Here is a 15,022-nt window from a genome sequence, read left to right as displayed (position 1 = left end):
CCTGGGCGACAGAGCGAGACTCCGTCTCAAAAAAAAAAAAAATAAGGTTAGGCACAGTGGCCCATGCCTGTAATCCCAGCACTCTGGCAGGCCAAGGCAGGAGAATCATTTGAGGCCAAGAGTTTGAGACTAGCCTGGCCAATATACCGAGACTCCTTCTCTACTTATTTATTTATTTAGAGACAGGGTCTTGCTCTGTCACCAGGCTGGAGTGCAGGGGTGAGATCACTCCTTGTTACAGCCTCAACTTCTCAAGCTTGAGTGGTCCTCCCACCTCAGCCTTCCAAGTGGCTGGAACTATAGGCGTATGTCACCACACCCAGCTAACATTTTTTGTTTTTTAGAGATAGGGTTTTGCCATGTTACCGAGTCCCAGCAATACGGGTGGGTCCCAGGCCAGGTCCCACCATGCCTGGCCCTGTCTCTATTTAAAAAAAGAAAAAAAAAAAAAAAAAAAAAAAAGGCCGGGCATGGTGGTTCACACCAGTAATCCCATCACTTTGGAAGGCCGAGGTGGGCAGATCACCTGAGGTCAGGAGTTTGAGACCAGCCTGGCCAACATGGCTAAACCCCATCTCTATTAAAAATACAAAAATTATGGCCAGGCGCGGTGGTTCACACCTATAATCCCAGCACTTTGGGAGGCCTAGGCGGACAGATCATTTGAGGTCAGGAGTTCCAAACCAGCCTGGCCAACATGGTGAAACCCTATCCCTACTAAAAATACAAAAATTAGCTGGGCGGCCGGGCGCGGTGGCTCAAGCCTGTAATCCCAGCACTTTGGGAGGCCCAGACGGGCGGATCACGAGGTCGGGAGATCGAGACCATCCTGGCTAACATGGTGAAACCCCGTCTCTACTAAAAAATACAAAAAACTAGCCGGGCGAGGTGGCGGGCGCCTGTAGTCCCAGCTACTCGGGAGGCTGAGGCAGGAGAATGGCGTAAACCCGGGAGGCGGAGCTTGCAGTGAGCCGAGATCCGGCCACTGCACTCCAGCCTGGGCGGCAGAGCGAGACTCCGTCTCAAAAAAAAAAAAAAAAAAAAAAAAAAAAAAAAAAAATTAGCTGGGCGTGGTGGCGGGGGGCGCCTGTAATCCCAGCTACTCGGGAGGGCAGGTGAATCGTTTGAACCCGGGAGGCGGAGGTTGCAGTGAGCCGAAATCGCACCATTGCACTCCAGCCTGGGTGGCAGGCGAGACTCAGTCTCAAAAAAAAAAAAAAAAAGGCCAAGCACAGTTTACACCTGTAATCCCAGCACATTGGGAGGCTGAAGAAGAGGGTGGATTGCCTGAGCTCAGGAGTTCAAGACATAGTGAGACCTCATCTCTACAAAAAAACTTTAAAATGAAGCAGGAGGATAACTTGAACCCAGAAGGTCTAGGCTGCAATGAGCCATAACACTGCCACTGCATTCTGACCTGGCCAAAGGGAGTGAGACCCTGTCTCAGTAATAAATAATAATAATAAATAAGAAAACAGAATGCAATAGGAAATATCAGCATGCAGAGTACATAGCAGAGGTAAATAGATTTTGTAAAATTTTTGTTTCTGGGCTGGGCACGGTGGCTCATGCCTATAATCCCAGCATTTTGAGAGGCCGAGGTGGGCGGATCATGAGGTCAGGAGATCAAGACCATTCTGGCTAACACAGCGAAACCCTGTCTCTACTAAAAATACAAAAAATTAGCCAGGCATGGTGGCGGATGCCTGTAGTCCCAACCACTCGGGAGGCTGAGGCAGGAGAATGACGTGAACCTGGGAGACAGAGCTTGCAGTGAGCCGAGATCATGCCACTGCACTCCAGCCTGGGCGACAGAGTGAGACTCTGTCTCAAAAAAAAAATAAAATAAAATAAGTAAATAAATATAAATAAATAAATAAATTTGTTTCTGATTTTTGTTTGTTTTTCAAATAAAACTGTGTCCTGGGTTACTATACAAACTGATGGCAATAGCAGACACTTCGAAGCCATTACCCCATCTAGAGTGTGTCCTACAGTTGGTGGATAATAAACGGCTGTGGGGCTGCGCATAGTCGCTCACGCCTGTAATCCCAGCACTTTTGGGGAGGCCGAGGTAAGTGGATAACCTGAGGTCAGGAGTTCGAGACCAGCCTGGCCAACATGGAGAAACCCTGCCTCTACTAAAAATACAAAAATTAGCCGGGCCTGGTGGCATGCACCTGTAATCCCAGCTACTTGGGAGGTTGAGGCAGAAGAATTGCTTGGACTTGGGAGGTGAAGGCTGCAGAGAGCCAAGATCATGCCATTACACTCCAACCTGGGCAATAGAGCAAGACTCCATCTCAAAAAAAAAAAAAAAAAAACCAGAAAAAAAAAAAAAACCGACTCTGGAATGGCCACCCAAGCAGGCCGAGGGGGAACTGAAGGCCTGACCACCGGACCCCACTCCCAACACCCGAAGCCCAGCGGGTGGAAAGGCTCACGCTGATGATGGCCTGCTGCGCCTCATTGTTATGCACAAGCTTCGCTCTCTCCAGGGCCTTCTCAAAATTGTTCACGGCTGACTCGAAGTCTCTCAGCTTCACTGGAGAGCAAGGGGAGAAGGCACAACACAGGTAGAGTGTGACTATGTGTGGGGCGTGATGGAGCCTCTGGCTGCTCGAGCACTGCCAGGGCCCATCAGAAGCTTGTGTGAGCTGTAGTCCATCCCAGGCCCCAGGGAAGCATCACTGAGCTGCTCAGCACCATCCCTTCCACCGTGTTCCTGGGCTGTGTCACCACTGAGAACCAGGGCTGAGGAACCTGGGCCTTGGGTTTCAAGTCATTCAAAGGGGTTGGTTAGAGAAGGGGACTGTGGTGCAGTCTAGTGCACACATCATGTGTCTCTAGAGTGGAGGAGAAAACCGCATCCTGCTCCATCTTTAGATTGTTCCGGAAGAGGAAATTCTTTTGGTTTTTTTTTTTTTGAGACAGAGTTTCACTCTTGTTGCCCAGGCTGGAGTGCAATGGTACGATGTCGGCTCACTGCAACCTCTGCCTCCCAGATTCAAGCGATTCTTCTGCCTCAGCCTCCCGAGTAGCTGGGATTACAGGCATGTGCCACCACACCCGGCTAATTTTTTTTTCTTTTTTTTGAGACAGAGTTTCACTCTTGTTGCCCAGGCTAGGGTGCAGTGGCGCAATATCGGCTCACTGCAAGCTCCGCCTCCCGGGTTCACACTATTCTCCTGCCTCGGCCTCCCGAGTAGCTGGGACTACAGGCGCCTGCCACCATGCCTGGCTAAGTTTTTGTATTTTTAGTAGAGATGGGGTTTCACCGTATTAGCCAGGATGGTCTCGATCTCCTGACCTTGTGATCCTCCTGCCTTGGTCTCCCAAAGTGCTGGGATTACAGGCGTGAGCCACCGCGCCCAGTCTCATTTTGTTTTTTCAGTAGAGATGGGGTTTTGTCATGTTGATCAGGCTGGTCTCAAATCCTGACCTCAGGTGATCTGCCTGCCTTGGCCTCCCAAAGTGCTGGGATTACAGGTGTGAGCCACTGCTCGGCCAGAAATTCTTTTTTTGAGACGGAGTCTCGCTCTGTCGCCCGGGCTGGAGTACAGTGGCCGGATGTCGGCTCACTGCAAGCTCCGCTTCCCGGGTTTACGCCATTCTCCTGCCTCAGCCTCCCGAGTAGCTGGGACTACAGGCGCCCGCCACCTCGCCCGGCTAGTTTTTTGTATTTTTTTAGTAGAGACGGGGTTGAAATTCATATTTTTTAAATGGTCATTCATTTTTTTCAAAAATGATATGCAGACCAAACAAAACATGGAGGGCTGGATGCAATCCATAGGCCAGCTGCTGGAACCTCAGCTGTCTCGAGTCCAGGCCCTACTCAGGTACAATCTGAACCCATAGAAAAAGTGGCTCATCTGGGCTCTCCATGCCAATTAGTGCTGGAGCTGGGACTGAAATGATTAACAGATTGAGTGACTGATTTGAGTCCTCAGAGCTTCATTTCATTTTCAAAAATTAAATATATAGGTCAGGCCGGGCGTGGTGGCTCACACCTGTAATCCCAGCACTTTGGGAGGCCAAAGCGTAAATCAAAGGTGGGCGGATTGCTTGAGGTCAGGAGGAGTTTGAGACCAGTCTGGCCAACATTGTGAAACCCGGTCTCTACTAAAAATACAAAAATTAGCCAGGCATGGTGACGGGCGACTGTAAACCCAGCTACTCTGGAGGCTGAGGCACAAGAATTGCTTGAACCCAGGAGGCAGAGGTTGCAGTGAGCCAAGATCGCACCATTGCACTCCAGCCTGGATGACAGAGTAAGACTGTCTCAAAAAAATTAATTAATTAAAAATGCATACATACATATATACACACATACATAGGCCAGGTGCAGTGGCTCAAACCTGTAATCCCAGCGCTTTGGGAGGCTAAGACAGGCAGATCACTTGAACCAGGAGTTCAAGACCAGCCTGGGCAACATAGTAAGACCCCATCTCTACCAAAAATACAAAATTAGCTGGGTGTGGGGCCGCACGCATGTAGTCCCAGCTACTCAGGAGGCTGAGATGGGAGGATCCCTTGAGCCCGGAAGGTCAATGGATCTTCAGGTCAGTGAGCCCAGATTGTACTGCTGCACTCCAGCCTGGGTGACAGAGTGAGACCCTGCCTCAAAATATATATATATATATATAATTAAATTAATAGAGACAGGGTCTCACCATGTTGCCCAGCCTGGTCTCGAACTCCTGGCCTCAAGCAATCCTCTACCTTGGCCTCCCAAAGTGCTGGGATTACAGGCGTGAACCTCCCTGCCTGGCCAAGAGCTTCATAAAGGAGAAAGTGCTTACCAGCCAAGGTCTTCACAGACCACTGCTTTCTTTTACAATTGAGTATATCCAAGATCTATCCTCCTCCTAAGCACTGCTTTGAGACCCATGGGGAAAATAAGCCCTTGTGCTCATAAGTCAGACTTTAAAAGGCCATTACAGCCAGTTACGGTGTCTCACGCCTGTAATCCCAACAATTTGGGAGGCTGAGACAGGCAGATCACAAGGTCAGGAGATCGAGATCAGCCTGGCCAACACGGTGAAAGCCCATCTCTACTAAAAATACAAAAATTAGCCAGGCATGGTGGTGGACGCACGTAATCCCAGCTATTTGGGAGGCTGAGGCAGAAGAATCACTTGAAATTGGAAGGCGGAGGTTGCACTGAGCTGAGATTACACCACTGTACTCCAGCCTGGGTGAAAGAGTGAAACTCTGTCTCAAAAATAAATAAATAAAATTAAATAAAAGGCTATTACACTTGGCCAGACACAGTGGCTCATACCTGTAATCCCAGCACTTTGGGAGGCCAAGGTGGGAGCACTGCTTGAGCTCAGGAGTTCCAGAACAGCCTGGGCAACATAGGGAGACCCTGTTTCTACCAAAAAAAAAAAAATTTGCCAGGCATGGTGACATGCACCTGTGGTCCCAGCGACTTGGGACACTGAGGAGAGAGAATCACTGGAGCCTGGGAGGTTGAGGCTGCAGTGAGCCATGAATGCAGGGATGTGACACTGCACTAAAATCTGGGTGACAAAGCAAGACTCTATCTCAAAAAAGAAAAAAAAAAGAAGGCTATTACACTTGAAAGAAAATTTAAATGTAATTCTGAAAATATATGGAGTCACAGTATTCCTTCCAAGACCAGTGGGACTCTGACATTAAAGGTCTGCAGAGGAGTCACATGCTTATTCAAGAGCGTAACTCATTCAGGACTATTCTTTCATTCTTTCTCTTTGTTTTGTTTTTTTTTTTTTTTTTTTTGTTTTTTTTTTTTTTTTGAGTGAGGGTCAGGGTCTCGCTCTGTATCCCAGGCTGGAATGCAGTGGTATGATCATAGCTCACTGCAGTCTCAACCTGGGCTCAGGCGATCCTTCCACCTCAGCCTCCCAAATATTTGGGATCACAGGTGCCTGCCACCACACTCAGCTAATTTTTTTTTTTTTTTTTTCACAGTCGCCTGGACTAGAGTATAGTGGCGCGATCTCAGCTCACTGCAACCTCCACCTCCCAGGTTCAAGCAACTCTCCTGCCTCAGCCTCCTGAGTAGCTGGGATTACAGGCGTGCACCACCACGCCCAGCTATTTTTTTGGATTTTTAGTAGAGATGGGGTTTCACTATGTTGGCCAGGCTGGTCTTGAACTCCTGACCTTGTGATCTGCCCACCTCGGCCTCCCAAAGTGCTGGGATTACAGGCATGGGCCACCGTGCCTGGCCCTAATTTTTTATTTTTTGTAGAGATGCAGTCTCTTTATGTTGCTTTATTTTTTATAAAGATGAGATCTCCCTATGTTGCCCAGGCTGGTATCAAACTCCTGGGCTCAACCGATCCTCCCACCTTGGCCTCCCAAAGTGCCAGGATTACAAGTGTGAGTCACTGTGGCCAGGATAATTTTTTTTTTTTTTTTTTTTGAGACAGAATCTCGTTCTTTCACCCAGACTGGAGTGCAGTGGCACAATCTGGGCTCACTGCAACCTCTGCCTCCCAGGTTCAAGCAGTTCTCCTGCCTCAGCCTCCTGAGTAGCTTGGACCACAGGTGTGTGCCACCACACCCAGCTAATTTTTGTATTTTTAGTAGAGATGAGGTTTCATCTTGTTGGTCAGACTGGTACCAAACCCCTGACCTCAGGTGATCTACCTGCCTTGGCCTCCCAAAGTGCTGGGATTACATGTGTGAGCCACCGCACAGGGCCCCAGTCTAATTTTTAACTGAATATGTAATTTAAAGTTATCTCAATGTGACAGGAAAATCACTTGACCCTGGGAGGCAGAGGTTGCAATGAGCCAAGATCGTGCCACTGCACTGCAGTCTGGGCGACAGAGTGAGACTCCTTCTCAAAAAAATAAATAAATAAAGTTCAGCAGCTAGTAAGGATAAAGTTCAATGATTTTTAGAAAATTTACAGAGTTGAGGCCGGGCCTCCCAAAGTGCTGGGATTACATGCGTGAGCCACCGCACAGGGCCCCAGTCTAATTTTTAACTGAATATGTAATTTAAAGTTATCTCAATGTGACAGGAAAATCACTTGACCCTGGGAGGCAGAGGTTGCAATGAGCCAAGATCGTGCCACTGCACTGCAGTCTGGGCGACAGAGTGAGACTCCTTCTCAAAAAAATAAATAAATAAAGTTCAGCAGCTAGTAAGGATAAAGTTCAATGATTTTTAGAAAATTTACAGAGTTGAGGCCGGGCCTCCCAAAGTGCTGGGATTACATGCGTGAGCCACCGCGCCTGGCCCCAGCCTAATTTTTAACTGAATATGTAATTTAAAGTTATCTCAATGTGACAGGACAATCACTTGACACCAGGATGCAGAGGTTGCAGTGAGCTAAGATCACGCCACTGCACTCCAGCCTGGGCGACAAAAAAAAAAAAAAGGTTCCCTCATGGGGCTTGGAGAGTCTACTGAACCTCTCTGTGCCTCAGTTTCCCTATCTCTAAAATGAGGATGATTATAATGCCTACATCATAATGATTCAATACAAGAATGCTGGCTGGGTGTGGTGGCTCATGCCTATAATCCCAGCACTTTGGAAAGCTGAGGTGGATGGATCACCTGATATCAGGAGTTCGAGAACAGCCTGACCAACGTGGTGAAACCCCATCTCTATTAAAAATACAAAAATTAGCCAGGCATGGTGGTATGTGCCTGTAATCCCAGCTACTCTGGAGGCTGAAGCAGGAGAATTACTTGAACTCAGGAGGCCGAGGTTGCAGTGAGCCAAGATCAAGCCACTGCACTCTAGCCTGGGTGACATAGCGAGACTTCGTCTCAAAAAACAAAACAGGGCCAGGCACGGTGGCTCATGCCTGTAATCCTAGCACTTTGGGAGGCCGAGGCAGTTGGATCACCTGAGGTCAAGAGTTTGAGACCAGCCTAGCCAACATGGTGAAACCCTGTCTCTACTAAAAACACAAAATATTAGCCAGGCGTGGTGGCAGACGCCTGTAATCCCAGCTACTCGGGAGCCTGAGGCCGGAGAATCACTTGAACCTGGGTGGCGGAGGTTGCAGTGAGCCGCGATCACACCACTGCACTCCATCCTGGGCAACAGCAGCGAAACTCCATCTCAAAAACAAAACAAAACAAAACAAAAAAAAGTACCAAGGCAGAAGGAAAGTGGCTCAATACATGGGCTCTGTTGTGAGGACGACATGCTGTGTGGGTGTGCAGCTGAGCTCCTCAAGGGCAGAGGTAGGCTCAAGGTGCCCCAAGCTCTAACCAAGCTTTGCTTAATGTAGGCACTCACCACGTGCTGGTCAAAATGGGGTGGCTTATCCCCACTCTCAGAACAATCTGGGAAGGAAAAACACTGGGATGGTAAACTCAGTCCACAGGACTCCTAGCCCTGGTGTGAGCTGGGCCTGAAGGCTGGGAAAGGTAGGGTGGTCATCTCTGAGCCCATACCTTGTGCCTGGGCCACCAGAACACTGGCATTCAGTTGCCACTCAATGTCCCCTTCCTCCTCGGCACACTGCTGGGACTTCTCGCCATAATTCTGGGCCTGCCAGGCCTGGTCCAGCTCCAAGTAGCAGCGGCCAATCTCATGGAACAGCCAGGTCTTCTCCAGGGTGGTTTTTGCCAGAGGGATCTTTTCTTCCCACCTGGGGACATGAAGAACAAGGGCCAGCTTCATCCCCCAAAACCATGCACTAGGCCACAGGATGCCAAGGCTTCCTGCTGGGTGGCGGAATAAAACTTGTTCTCCAACTACCAGTTCTTTTAGATACAAGGGTGGAGTTCATAAGCATAACAATATTTTAAGACTACTGAGACTATTTTGGTAACATCTATGGAACGTGGAATTTAATACAACAGTTGAGGCTGGCGTGGTGGCTCATGTCTCTAGCACTTTGGGATGCTGAAGTGGGCAGATCATCTGAGGTCAGGAGATCGAAACCAGCCTAGCCAACATGGAAAAACCCTCTCTCTACTAAAAATACAAAAATTAGCCAGGCATGGTGGCAGGCGCCTGTAGCCCCAACTACTCAGGAGGCTGAGGCAGAAGAATAACTTGAACCTGGGAGGTGGAGGTTGCAGTAAGCCAAGACTATGCCACTTCACTCCAAGACTGGGTGACAGAGCAAGACCCCGTCTCAACACACACACACATACACACAACACAAATAATGTTTAAGAATATTATCAAGTATGGTGGCTCATTCCTGTAACCCCAGCACTTTGGGAAGCCAAGGCGGGTGGACTGCTTAAGCCAAGGAGTTCGAGCCTGGGCAACATGGCAAAACCTCATCTCTACAAAAAATTACAAAAATTAGCCAGGCACAGTGATGTGTTAGCCAGGATGGTCTCGATCTCCTGACCTCGTGATCTGCCCATCTCTGCCTCCCAAAGTGCTGGGATTATAGGCGTGAGCCACCGCGCCCAGCCTTTTTTTTTTTTTGATGGAGTCTCACTTTGTCACCCAGGCTGGAGTGCAATGGTGCAATCTTGGCTCCCTGCAACCTCTGCCTCCCCAGGTTTAAGTGATTCTCCTGCCTCAGCCTCCTGAGCAGCTGGGATTACAGGCACGCACCACCACGCCCAGCTAAATTTTGTATTTTTAGTAGAGACGGGGTTTCACCATGTTGACTAGGATGGTCTCGATCTGTTGACCTCATGGTCTGCCCATCTCAGCCTCCCAAAGTGCTGGGATTACAGGCGTGAGCCATAGGGCCCGGCCCCGGCCTAGCTTTTTAATAAACTTCCACTCCTCATTCAAAGTCTTTCTTCTGAGGAGGCAAGAATTGAGGTTGTTGTAGACCTGTACAGATTCACTGCCAATAACTTGGGATATCTTCCACCGGTAACATGTGGTCTAGGCTGGAGTGCAGTAGTGTGATCATGTCTCACTGCAGCCTCAACCTCCCAGGCTCATGTAATCCTCCCACCTCAGCCTCCCAAGTAGCTGGGACCACAGGCACAGGACAGTATGCCCGGCTAATTTTTTTTTTTTTTTTTTGTAGAGAGGGAGTCTTCCTATGTTGCCCAGGCTGGATTCTTTTTTTTTTTTTTTTTTTTTTTTTTTGAGACGGAGTCTCGCTCTGCCGCCCAGGCTGGAGTGCAGTGGCCGGATCTCAGCTCACTGCAAGCTCCGCCTCCCGGGTTCACGCCATTCTCCTGCCTCAGCCTCCCGAGTAGCTGGGACTACAGGCGCCGCCGCCTCGCCCGGCTAGTTTTTTGTATTTTTTTAAAGTAGAGACGGGGTTTCACCGTGTCAGCTAGGATGGTCTCGATCTCCTGACCTCGTGATCCGCCCGTCTCGGCCTCCCAAAGTGCTGGGATTACAGGCTTGAGCCACCGCGCCCGGCCTGGATTCTTTTTTTATTTTTGAGACGGAGTCTCGCTCTGTCGCCCAGGCTGGAGTGCAGTGGCCGGATCTCAGCTCACTGCAAGCTCCGCCTCCCAGGTTTACGCCATTCTCCTGCCTCAGCCTCCCGAGTAGCTGGGACTACAGGTGCCCACCACCTCGCCCGGCTAGTTTTTTGTATTTTTTAGTAGAGACGGGGTTTCACCATGTTAGCCAGGATGGTCTCGATCTCCTGACCTCGTGATCCGCCCATCTCGGCCTCCCAAAGTGCTGGGATTACAGGCTTGAGCCACCACGCCCGGCCGCCCAGGCTGGATTCTTATCACTGGAAACAAATTTTCATGTTAAGATGAGAAGTTCTAACCATGAAGGTGGGGGAGAGGCAATTCTTGGTCACTCACGTGTCAATGGCTTGCTGGAATTTCCCAACTCTGGCAAAAACTCTGCCAATGTTGTCAAGGGCTCTGGATTTTGCATCAGGAAGGTCACTGTAGGGAAGAAGCAAAATAAGCCATTCACTAGAAAATCAGCTGTTCTAGGCACTGTGGAAATAGGAACGAAGGCAAAGACAGGATCCCTGGCCTCAGAAACTCAGGGTTTCAGTTGGAGGGACAATGTCCAGCCTGGCAAGGATGAGACACATTTCATCCGTGGACCCAAAACTCCGGCGCTGAGCACGGACTTGGGAAGACAGTCTTCCCTTGGTTTTTAATCACTGCGGGGATGCCTGATTGATTATTCACCCACATTCCATTGGTGTCTGATCACCGCAGGGACGCCTGCCTTGGTCATTCACCCACATTCCCTTGGTGACAAGTCAATTGCGGGGATGCTTGCTTTGGCTGCTCACCCACATTGCAGCCCAGGGCTGCTCCCTACACCCCTTCTCTGTGTCTCTACCTTTCTCTTTAAACTTACCTCCTTCACTATGGGCAACTTTCCGCCCTCCATTCCCCCATCTTCTCCCTTAGCCTGTGTTCTTAAAAACTTAAAACCTCTTCAACTCTCACCTGACCTAAAACCTAAGCATCTTATTTTCTTCTGCAACACCGCTTGGCCCCAATACAAACTCTGTAATGGGGGAATGGAGGGCGGAAAGTTGCCCATAGTGGTTCTAAATAGCCAGAAAATGGTACTTTTGATTTCTCCATTTTACAAGACCTGGATGATTTTTGTCGAAAAATGGACAAACGATCTGAGGTGCCTGACGTCCAGGCATTCTTTTACACATCGGTCCCTCCCTAGTCCCTGTTCTCAATGCAACTTGTCCCACATCCTCCTCCTTTGCCTCCCGCCTGTCCCTTCAGTCCCAACCCCAAGCGTCACTGAGTCTTTTGAATCTTCCTTTTCTACAGACCCATCTGACCTCTCCTCCCTAGGCTGCTCCTCGCCAGGTCCCAATTTTTCCTCAGCCTCCGCTCCCCCACCCTATAATCCTTTTATCACCTCCCCTCCTCACACCTGGTCCCCCTTACAGTTTTGTTCCACTACTAGCCCTCCCCCACCTGCCCAACAATTTCCTCTTAAAAAGGTGGCTAGAGCTACAGGCACAGTCAAGGTTAATGTTCCTTTTTCTTTTTCCCACCTCTCCCAAATCAGTTAGCGTTTAGGCTCTTTTTCATCAAATATAAAAACCTAGCCCAGTTCATGGCCTGCTTAGCAGTAACCCTTAGACCCTTTACTGCCCTAGACCCAAAGGGGCCAGAAGGCCACCTTATTATTATTATTATTATTATTTTGAGACAGAGTCCTGCTCTGTTGCCCAGGCTGGAGTGCAGTGGCACGATCTTGGCTCACTGCAAGCTCCACCTCCCAGGTTCACGCCATTCTCCTGCCTCAGCCTCCCGAGTAGCTGGGACTACAGGCGCCCGCCACCTCGCCCGGCTAGTTTTTTGTATTTTTTTTAGGAGAGACGGGGTTTCACCGTGTTAGCCAGGATGGTCTCGATCTCCTGACCTTGTGATCCACCTGCCTCAGCCTCCCAAAGTGCTGGGATTACAGGCATGAGCCACCGTGCCCAGCCTACACCTTATTCTTAATATCCATTTTATCACCCAGTCAGCTCCTGACATTAGAAAAAAGCTTCAAAAATTGAAATCCGGCCCTCAAACCCTGCAACAGGAATTAATCAACCTCGCCTTCAAGGTGTACAATAATAGAGAGGAGGAAGCCAGACAACAACACATTTCTGAGTTACAGCTACTTGCCTCCACCGTAAGACAACCTACAACCACGTCTCCAGCGTACAAGAACTTCAGAACATACAAGCCACAGCTCCTAGGGGCTCCTTCAAAACATCCTCGTGGACCTTGCTTCAAATGCCAAAAGCCTGGCCACTGGGCCTCAGAATGCCCACAGCCTGGGATTCCTCCTAAGCCATGTCTGTGCAGGCCCCCACTGGAGGTCGGACTGTCCGACTCACACTGCCGCCGCTCCTAAAGCCCCTGGAGCCCAAACCCAACGTTCCTTGGCTGACTCCTTCCCAGATCTCCTCAGCTTAGCAGCTAAAGACTAACACTGCCCAATCACCTCGGAGGCCCCCTGGACCATCATGGATGCCGAGCTTTGGGTAACTCTTACAGTGGAGGGTAAGTCCATCCCCTTCTTAATCCATACAGAGGCTACCTACTCCACATCACCTTCTTTTCAAGGGCCTATTTCCTTTGCCTCCATAACTGTTGTGGATGTTGACGGCCAGGCTTCTAGACCCCTTAAAACTCCCCGGTGCCAACTTGGACAACATTCTTTTACACACTCCTTTTTAGTTATCCCCACCTGCCCAGCTCCCCTATTAGGTCAAGACATTTTAACTAAATTATCTGCTTCCCTGACTATTCCTAGGCTATAGCCACACCTCATTGCTGCCCTTTTCCCCAGTTCAAAGCCCCCTTCACATCCTCCCCTTTATCTCCCCACCTTAATCCACAAGTATAGGACACCTCTACTCCCTCCTTGGCAACCAATCATGCACCCCTTACCATCCCGTTAAAACCTAATCACCCTTACCCCACTCAATGACAATATCCCATCCCACAGCATGCTTTAAAAGGATTAAAGCCTGTTATCACTTGCCTGTTATGGCATGGCCTTTTAAAGCCTGTAAACTCTCCTTACAATTCCCCCGTTTTACCTGTCCAAAAACCTTACAGGTTAGTTCAACAAGTTAGACAAGGCTTACAGGTTAGTTCAGGATCTGTGCTTTATCAACCAAATTGTCTTGCCTATCCACCCTGTGGTGCCAAACCCATATACTCTCCTATCCTCAATACCTCCCTCCACAACCCATTATTCTATTCTAGATAAACCTAGCTGACCCCATAGATCCTAAATCCTTTCCCCACTCCTCTTTCTGTTCCTCGAAGACAGCTTTAAAGACTGCTCCCACACTAGCTCTCCCTGACTCATCCCAACCCTTTTCATTACACACAGCCAAAGTGCAGGGCTGTGCAGTCAGAATTCTTACACAAGGACCAGGACTGCGCCCTGTAGCCTTTTTATCTAAACAACTTGACCTTACTGTTTTAGCCTAGCCCTCATGTCTGCGTGCAGTGGCTGCCACTGCCTTAATACTTTTAGAGGCCCTCAAAATCATAAACTATGCTCTCTACAGTTCTCCTAACTTCCAAAATCTATTTTCTTCCTTACACCTAACACATATACTTTCTGCACCCCCACCACTACCTCTCAGCAAGCTGAACTCATTGCCTTAACTCAGGCCCTCACTCTTGCAAAGGGACTATGTGTCAACATTTACACTAACTCTAAATATGCCTTCCATATCCTGCACCACCATGCTGTTATATGGGCAGAAAGAAATTTCCTCACTACACAAGAGTCCTCCATCATTAATGCCTCCTTAATAAAAACTCTTCTCAAGGCTGCTTTACTTCCAAAAGAAGGTGGAGTCATACACTACAAGGGCCACCAAAAGGCATCAGATCCCATCGCTCAGGGCAACGCTTATGCTGATAAGGTACCTAAAGAAGCAGCTAGCATTCCAACTTCTGTCCCTCATGGCCAGTTTTTCTCTTTCTCATTGGTCACTCCCACCTACTCTCCCACTGAAACTTCCACCTATCAATCTCTTCCCAAACAAGGCAAATGGTTCTTGGACCAAGGAAAGTATCTCCTTCCAGCCTCACAGGCCCATTCTATTCTATTGTCATTTCATGACCTCTTCCATGTAGGTTTTTTTTTTTTTTTTTTTTTTTTGAGACGGAGTCTCGCTTTGTCGCCCAGGCTGGAGTGCAGTGGCCGGATCTCAGCTCACTGCAAGCTCCGCCTCCCGGGTTTACGCCATTCTCCTGCCTCAGCCTCCCGAGTAGCTGGGACTACAGGCGCCCACCACCTCGCCCGGCTAGTTTTTTGTATTTTTAGTAGAGACGGGGTTTCACCATATTAGCCAGGATGGTCTCGATCTCCTGACCTCGTGATCCGCCCGTCTCGGCCTCCCAAAGCGCTGGGATTACAGGCTTGAGCCACCGTTCCCGGCCTCCATGTAGGTTACAAGCTGCTAGCCCACCTCTTGGTACCTAACCTCTCATTTCCTTTCCATTGTGGAAATCTATCCATAAGGAAATCACTTCTCAGTGTTCCATCTGCTATTCTACTACTCCTCAGGGATTGTTCAGACCCCCTCCCTTCCCTACACATCAAGCTCAGGGATTTGCCCCCACCCAGGACTGGCAAATTGACTTTACTCACATGCCTCGA

At 49.2% G+C, this 15,022-nt stretch overlaps 2 protein-coding genes across 2 annotated transcripts in view; both read right to left on the bottom strand.

Moving 5' to 3' along the window:
- Nucleotides 1-15,022, bottom strand: part of CNP (2',3'-cyclic nucleotide 3' phosphodiesterase) — a 736,460-nt gene that overhangs the window by 20,345 nt on the left and 701,093 nt on the right. The gene's annotated exons all lie outside the window — the stretch shown is intronic.
- ODAD4 (outer dynein arm docking complex subunit 4) overlaps nucleotides 1-15,022 on the bottom strand; it is a 41,191-nt gene that overhangs the window by 10,329 nt on the left and 15,840 nt on the right. The window contains exons 8-10 of the mRNA XM_050762645.1: nucleotides 10,711-10,797; nucleotides 8,410-8,606; nucleotides 2,445-2,545 (exon numbers count right to left, since the gene is read on the bottom strand). Coding sequence (XP_050618602.1) covers nucleotides 2,445-2,545; nucleotides 8,410-8,606; nucleotides 10,711-10,797 — 385 coding nt within the window. The remainder of the gene's footprint in view (nucleotides 1-2,444; nucleotides 2,546-8,409; nucleotides 8,607-10,710; nucleotides 10,798-15,022) is intronic.

This window comes from Macaca thibetana, chromosome 16, assembly GCF_024542745.1.
Source record: "Macaca thibetana thibetana isolate TM-01 chromosome 16, ASM2454274v1, whole genome shotgun sequence".
Lineage (NCBI taxonomy): Eukaryota > Metazoa > Chordata > Mammalia > Primates > Cercopithecidae > Macaca > Macaca thibetana.
This window is presented reverse-complemented; position numbering and strand designations above follow the sequence as displayed.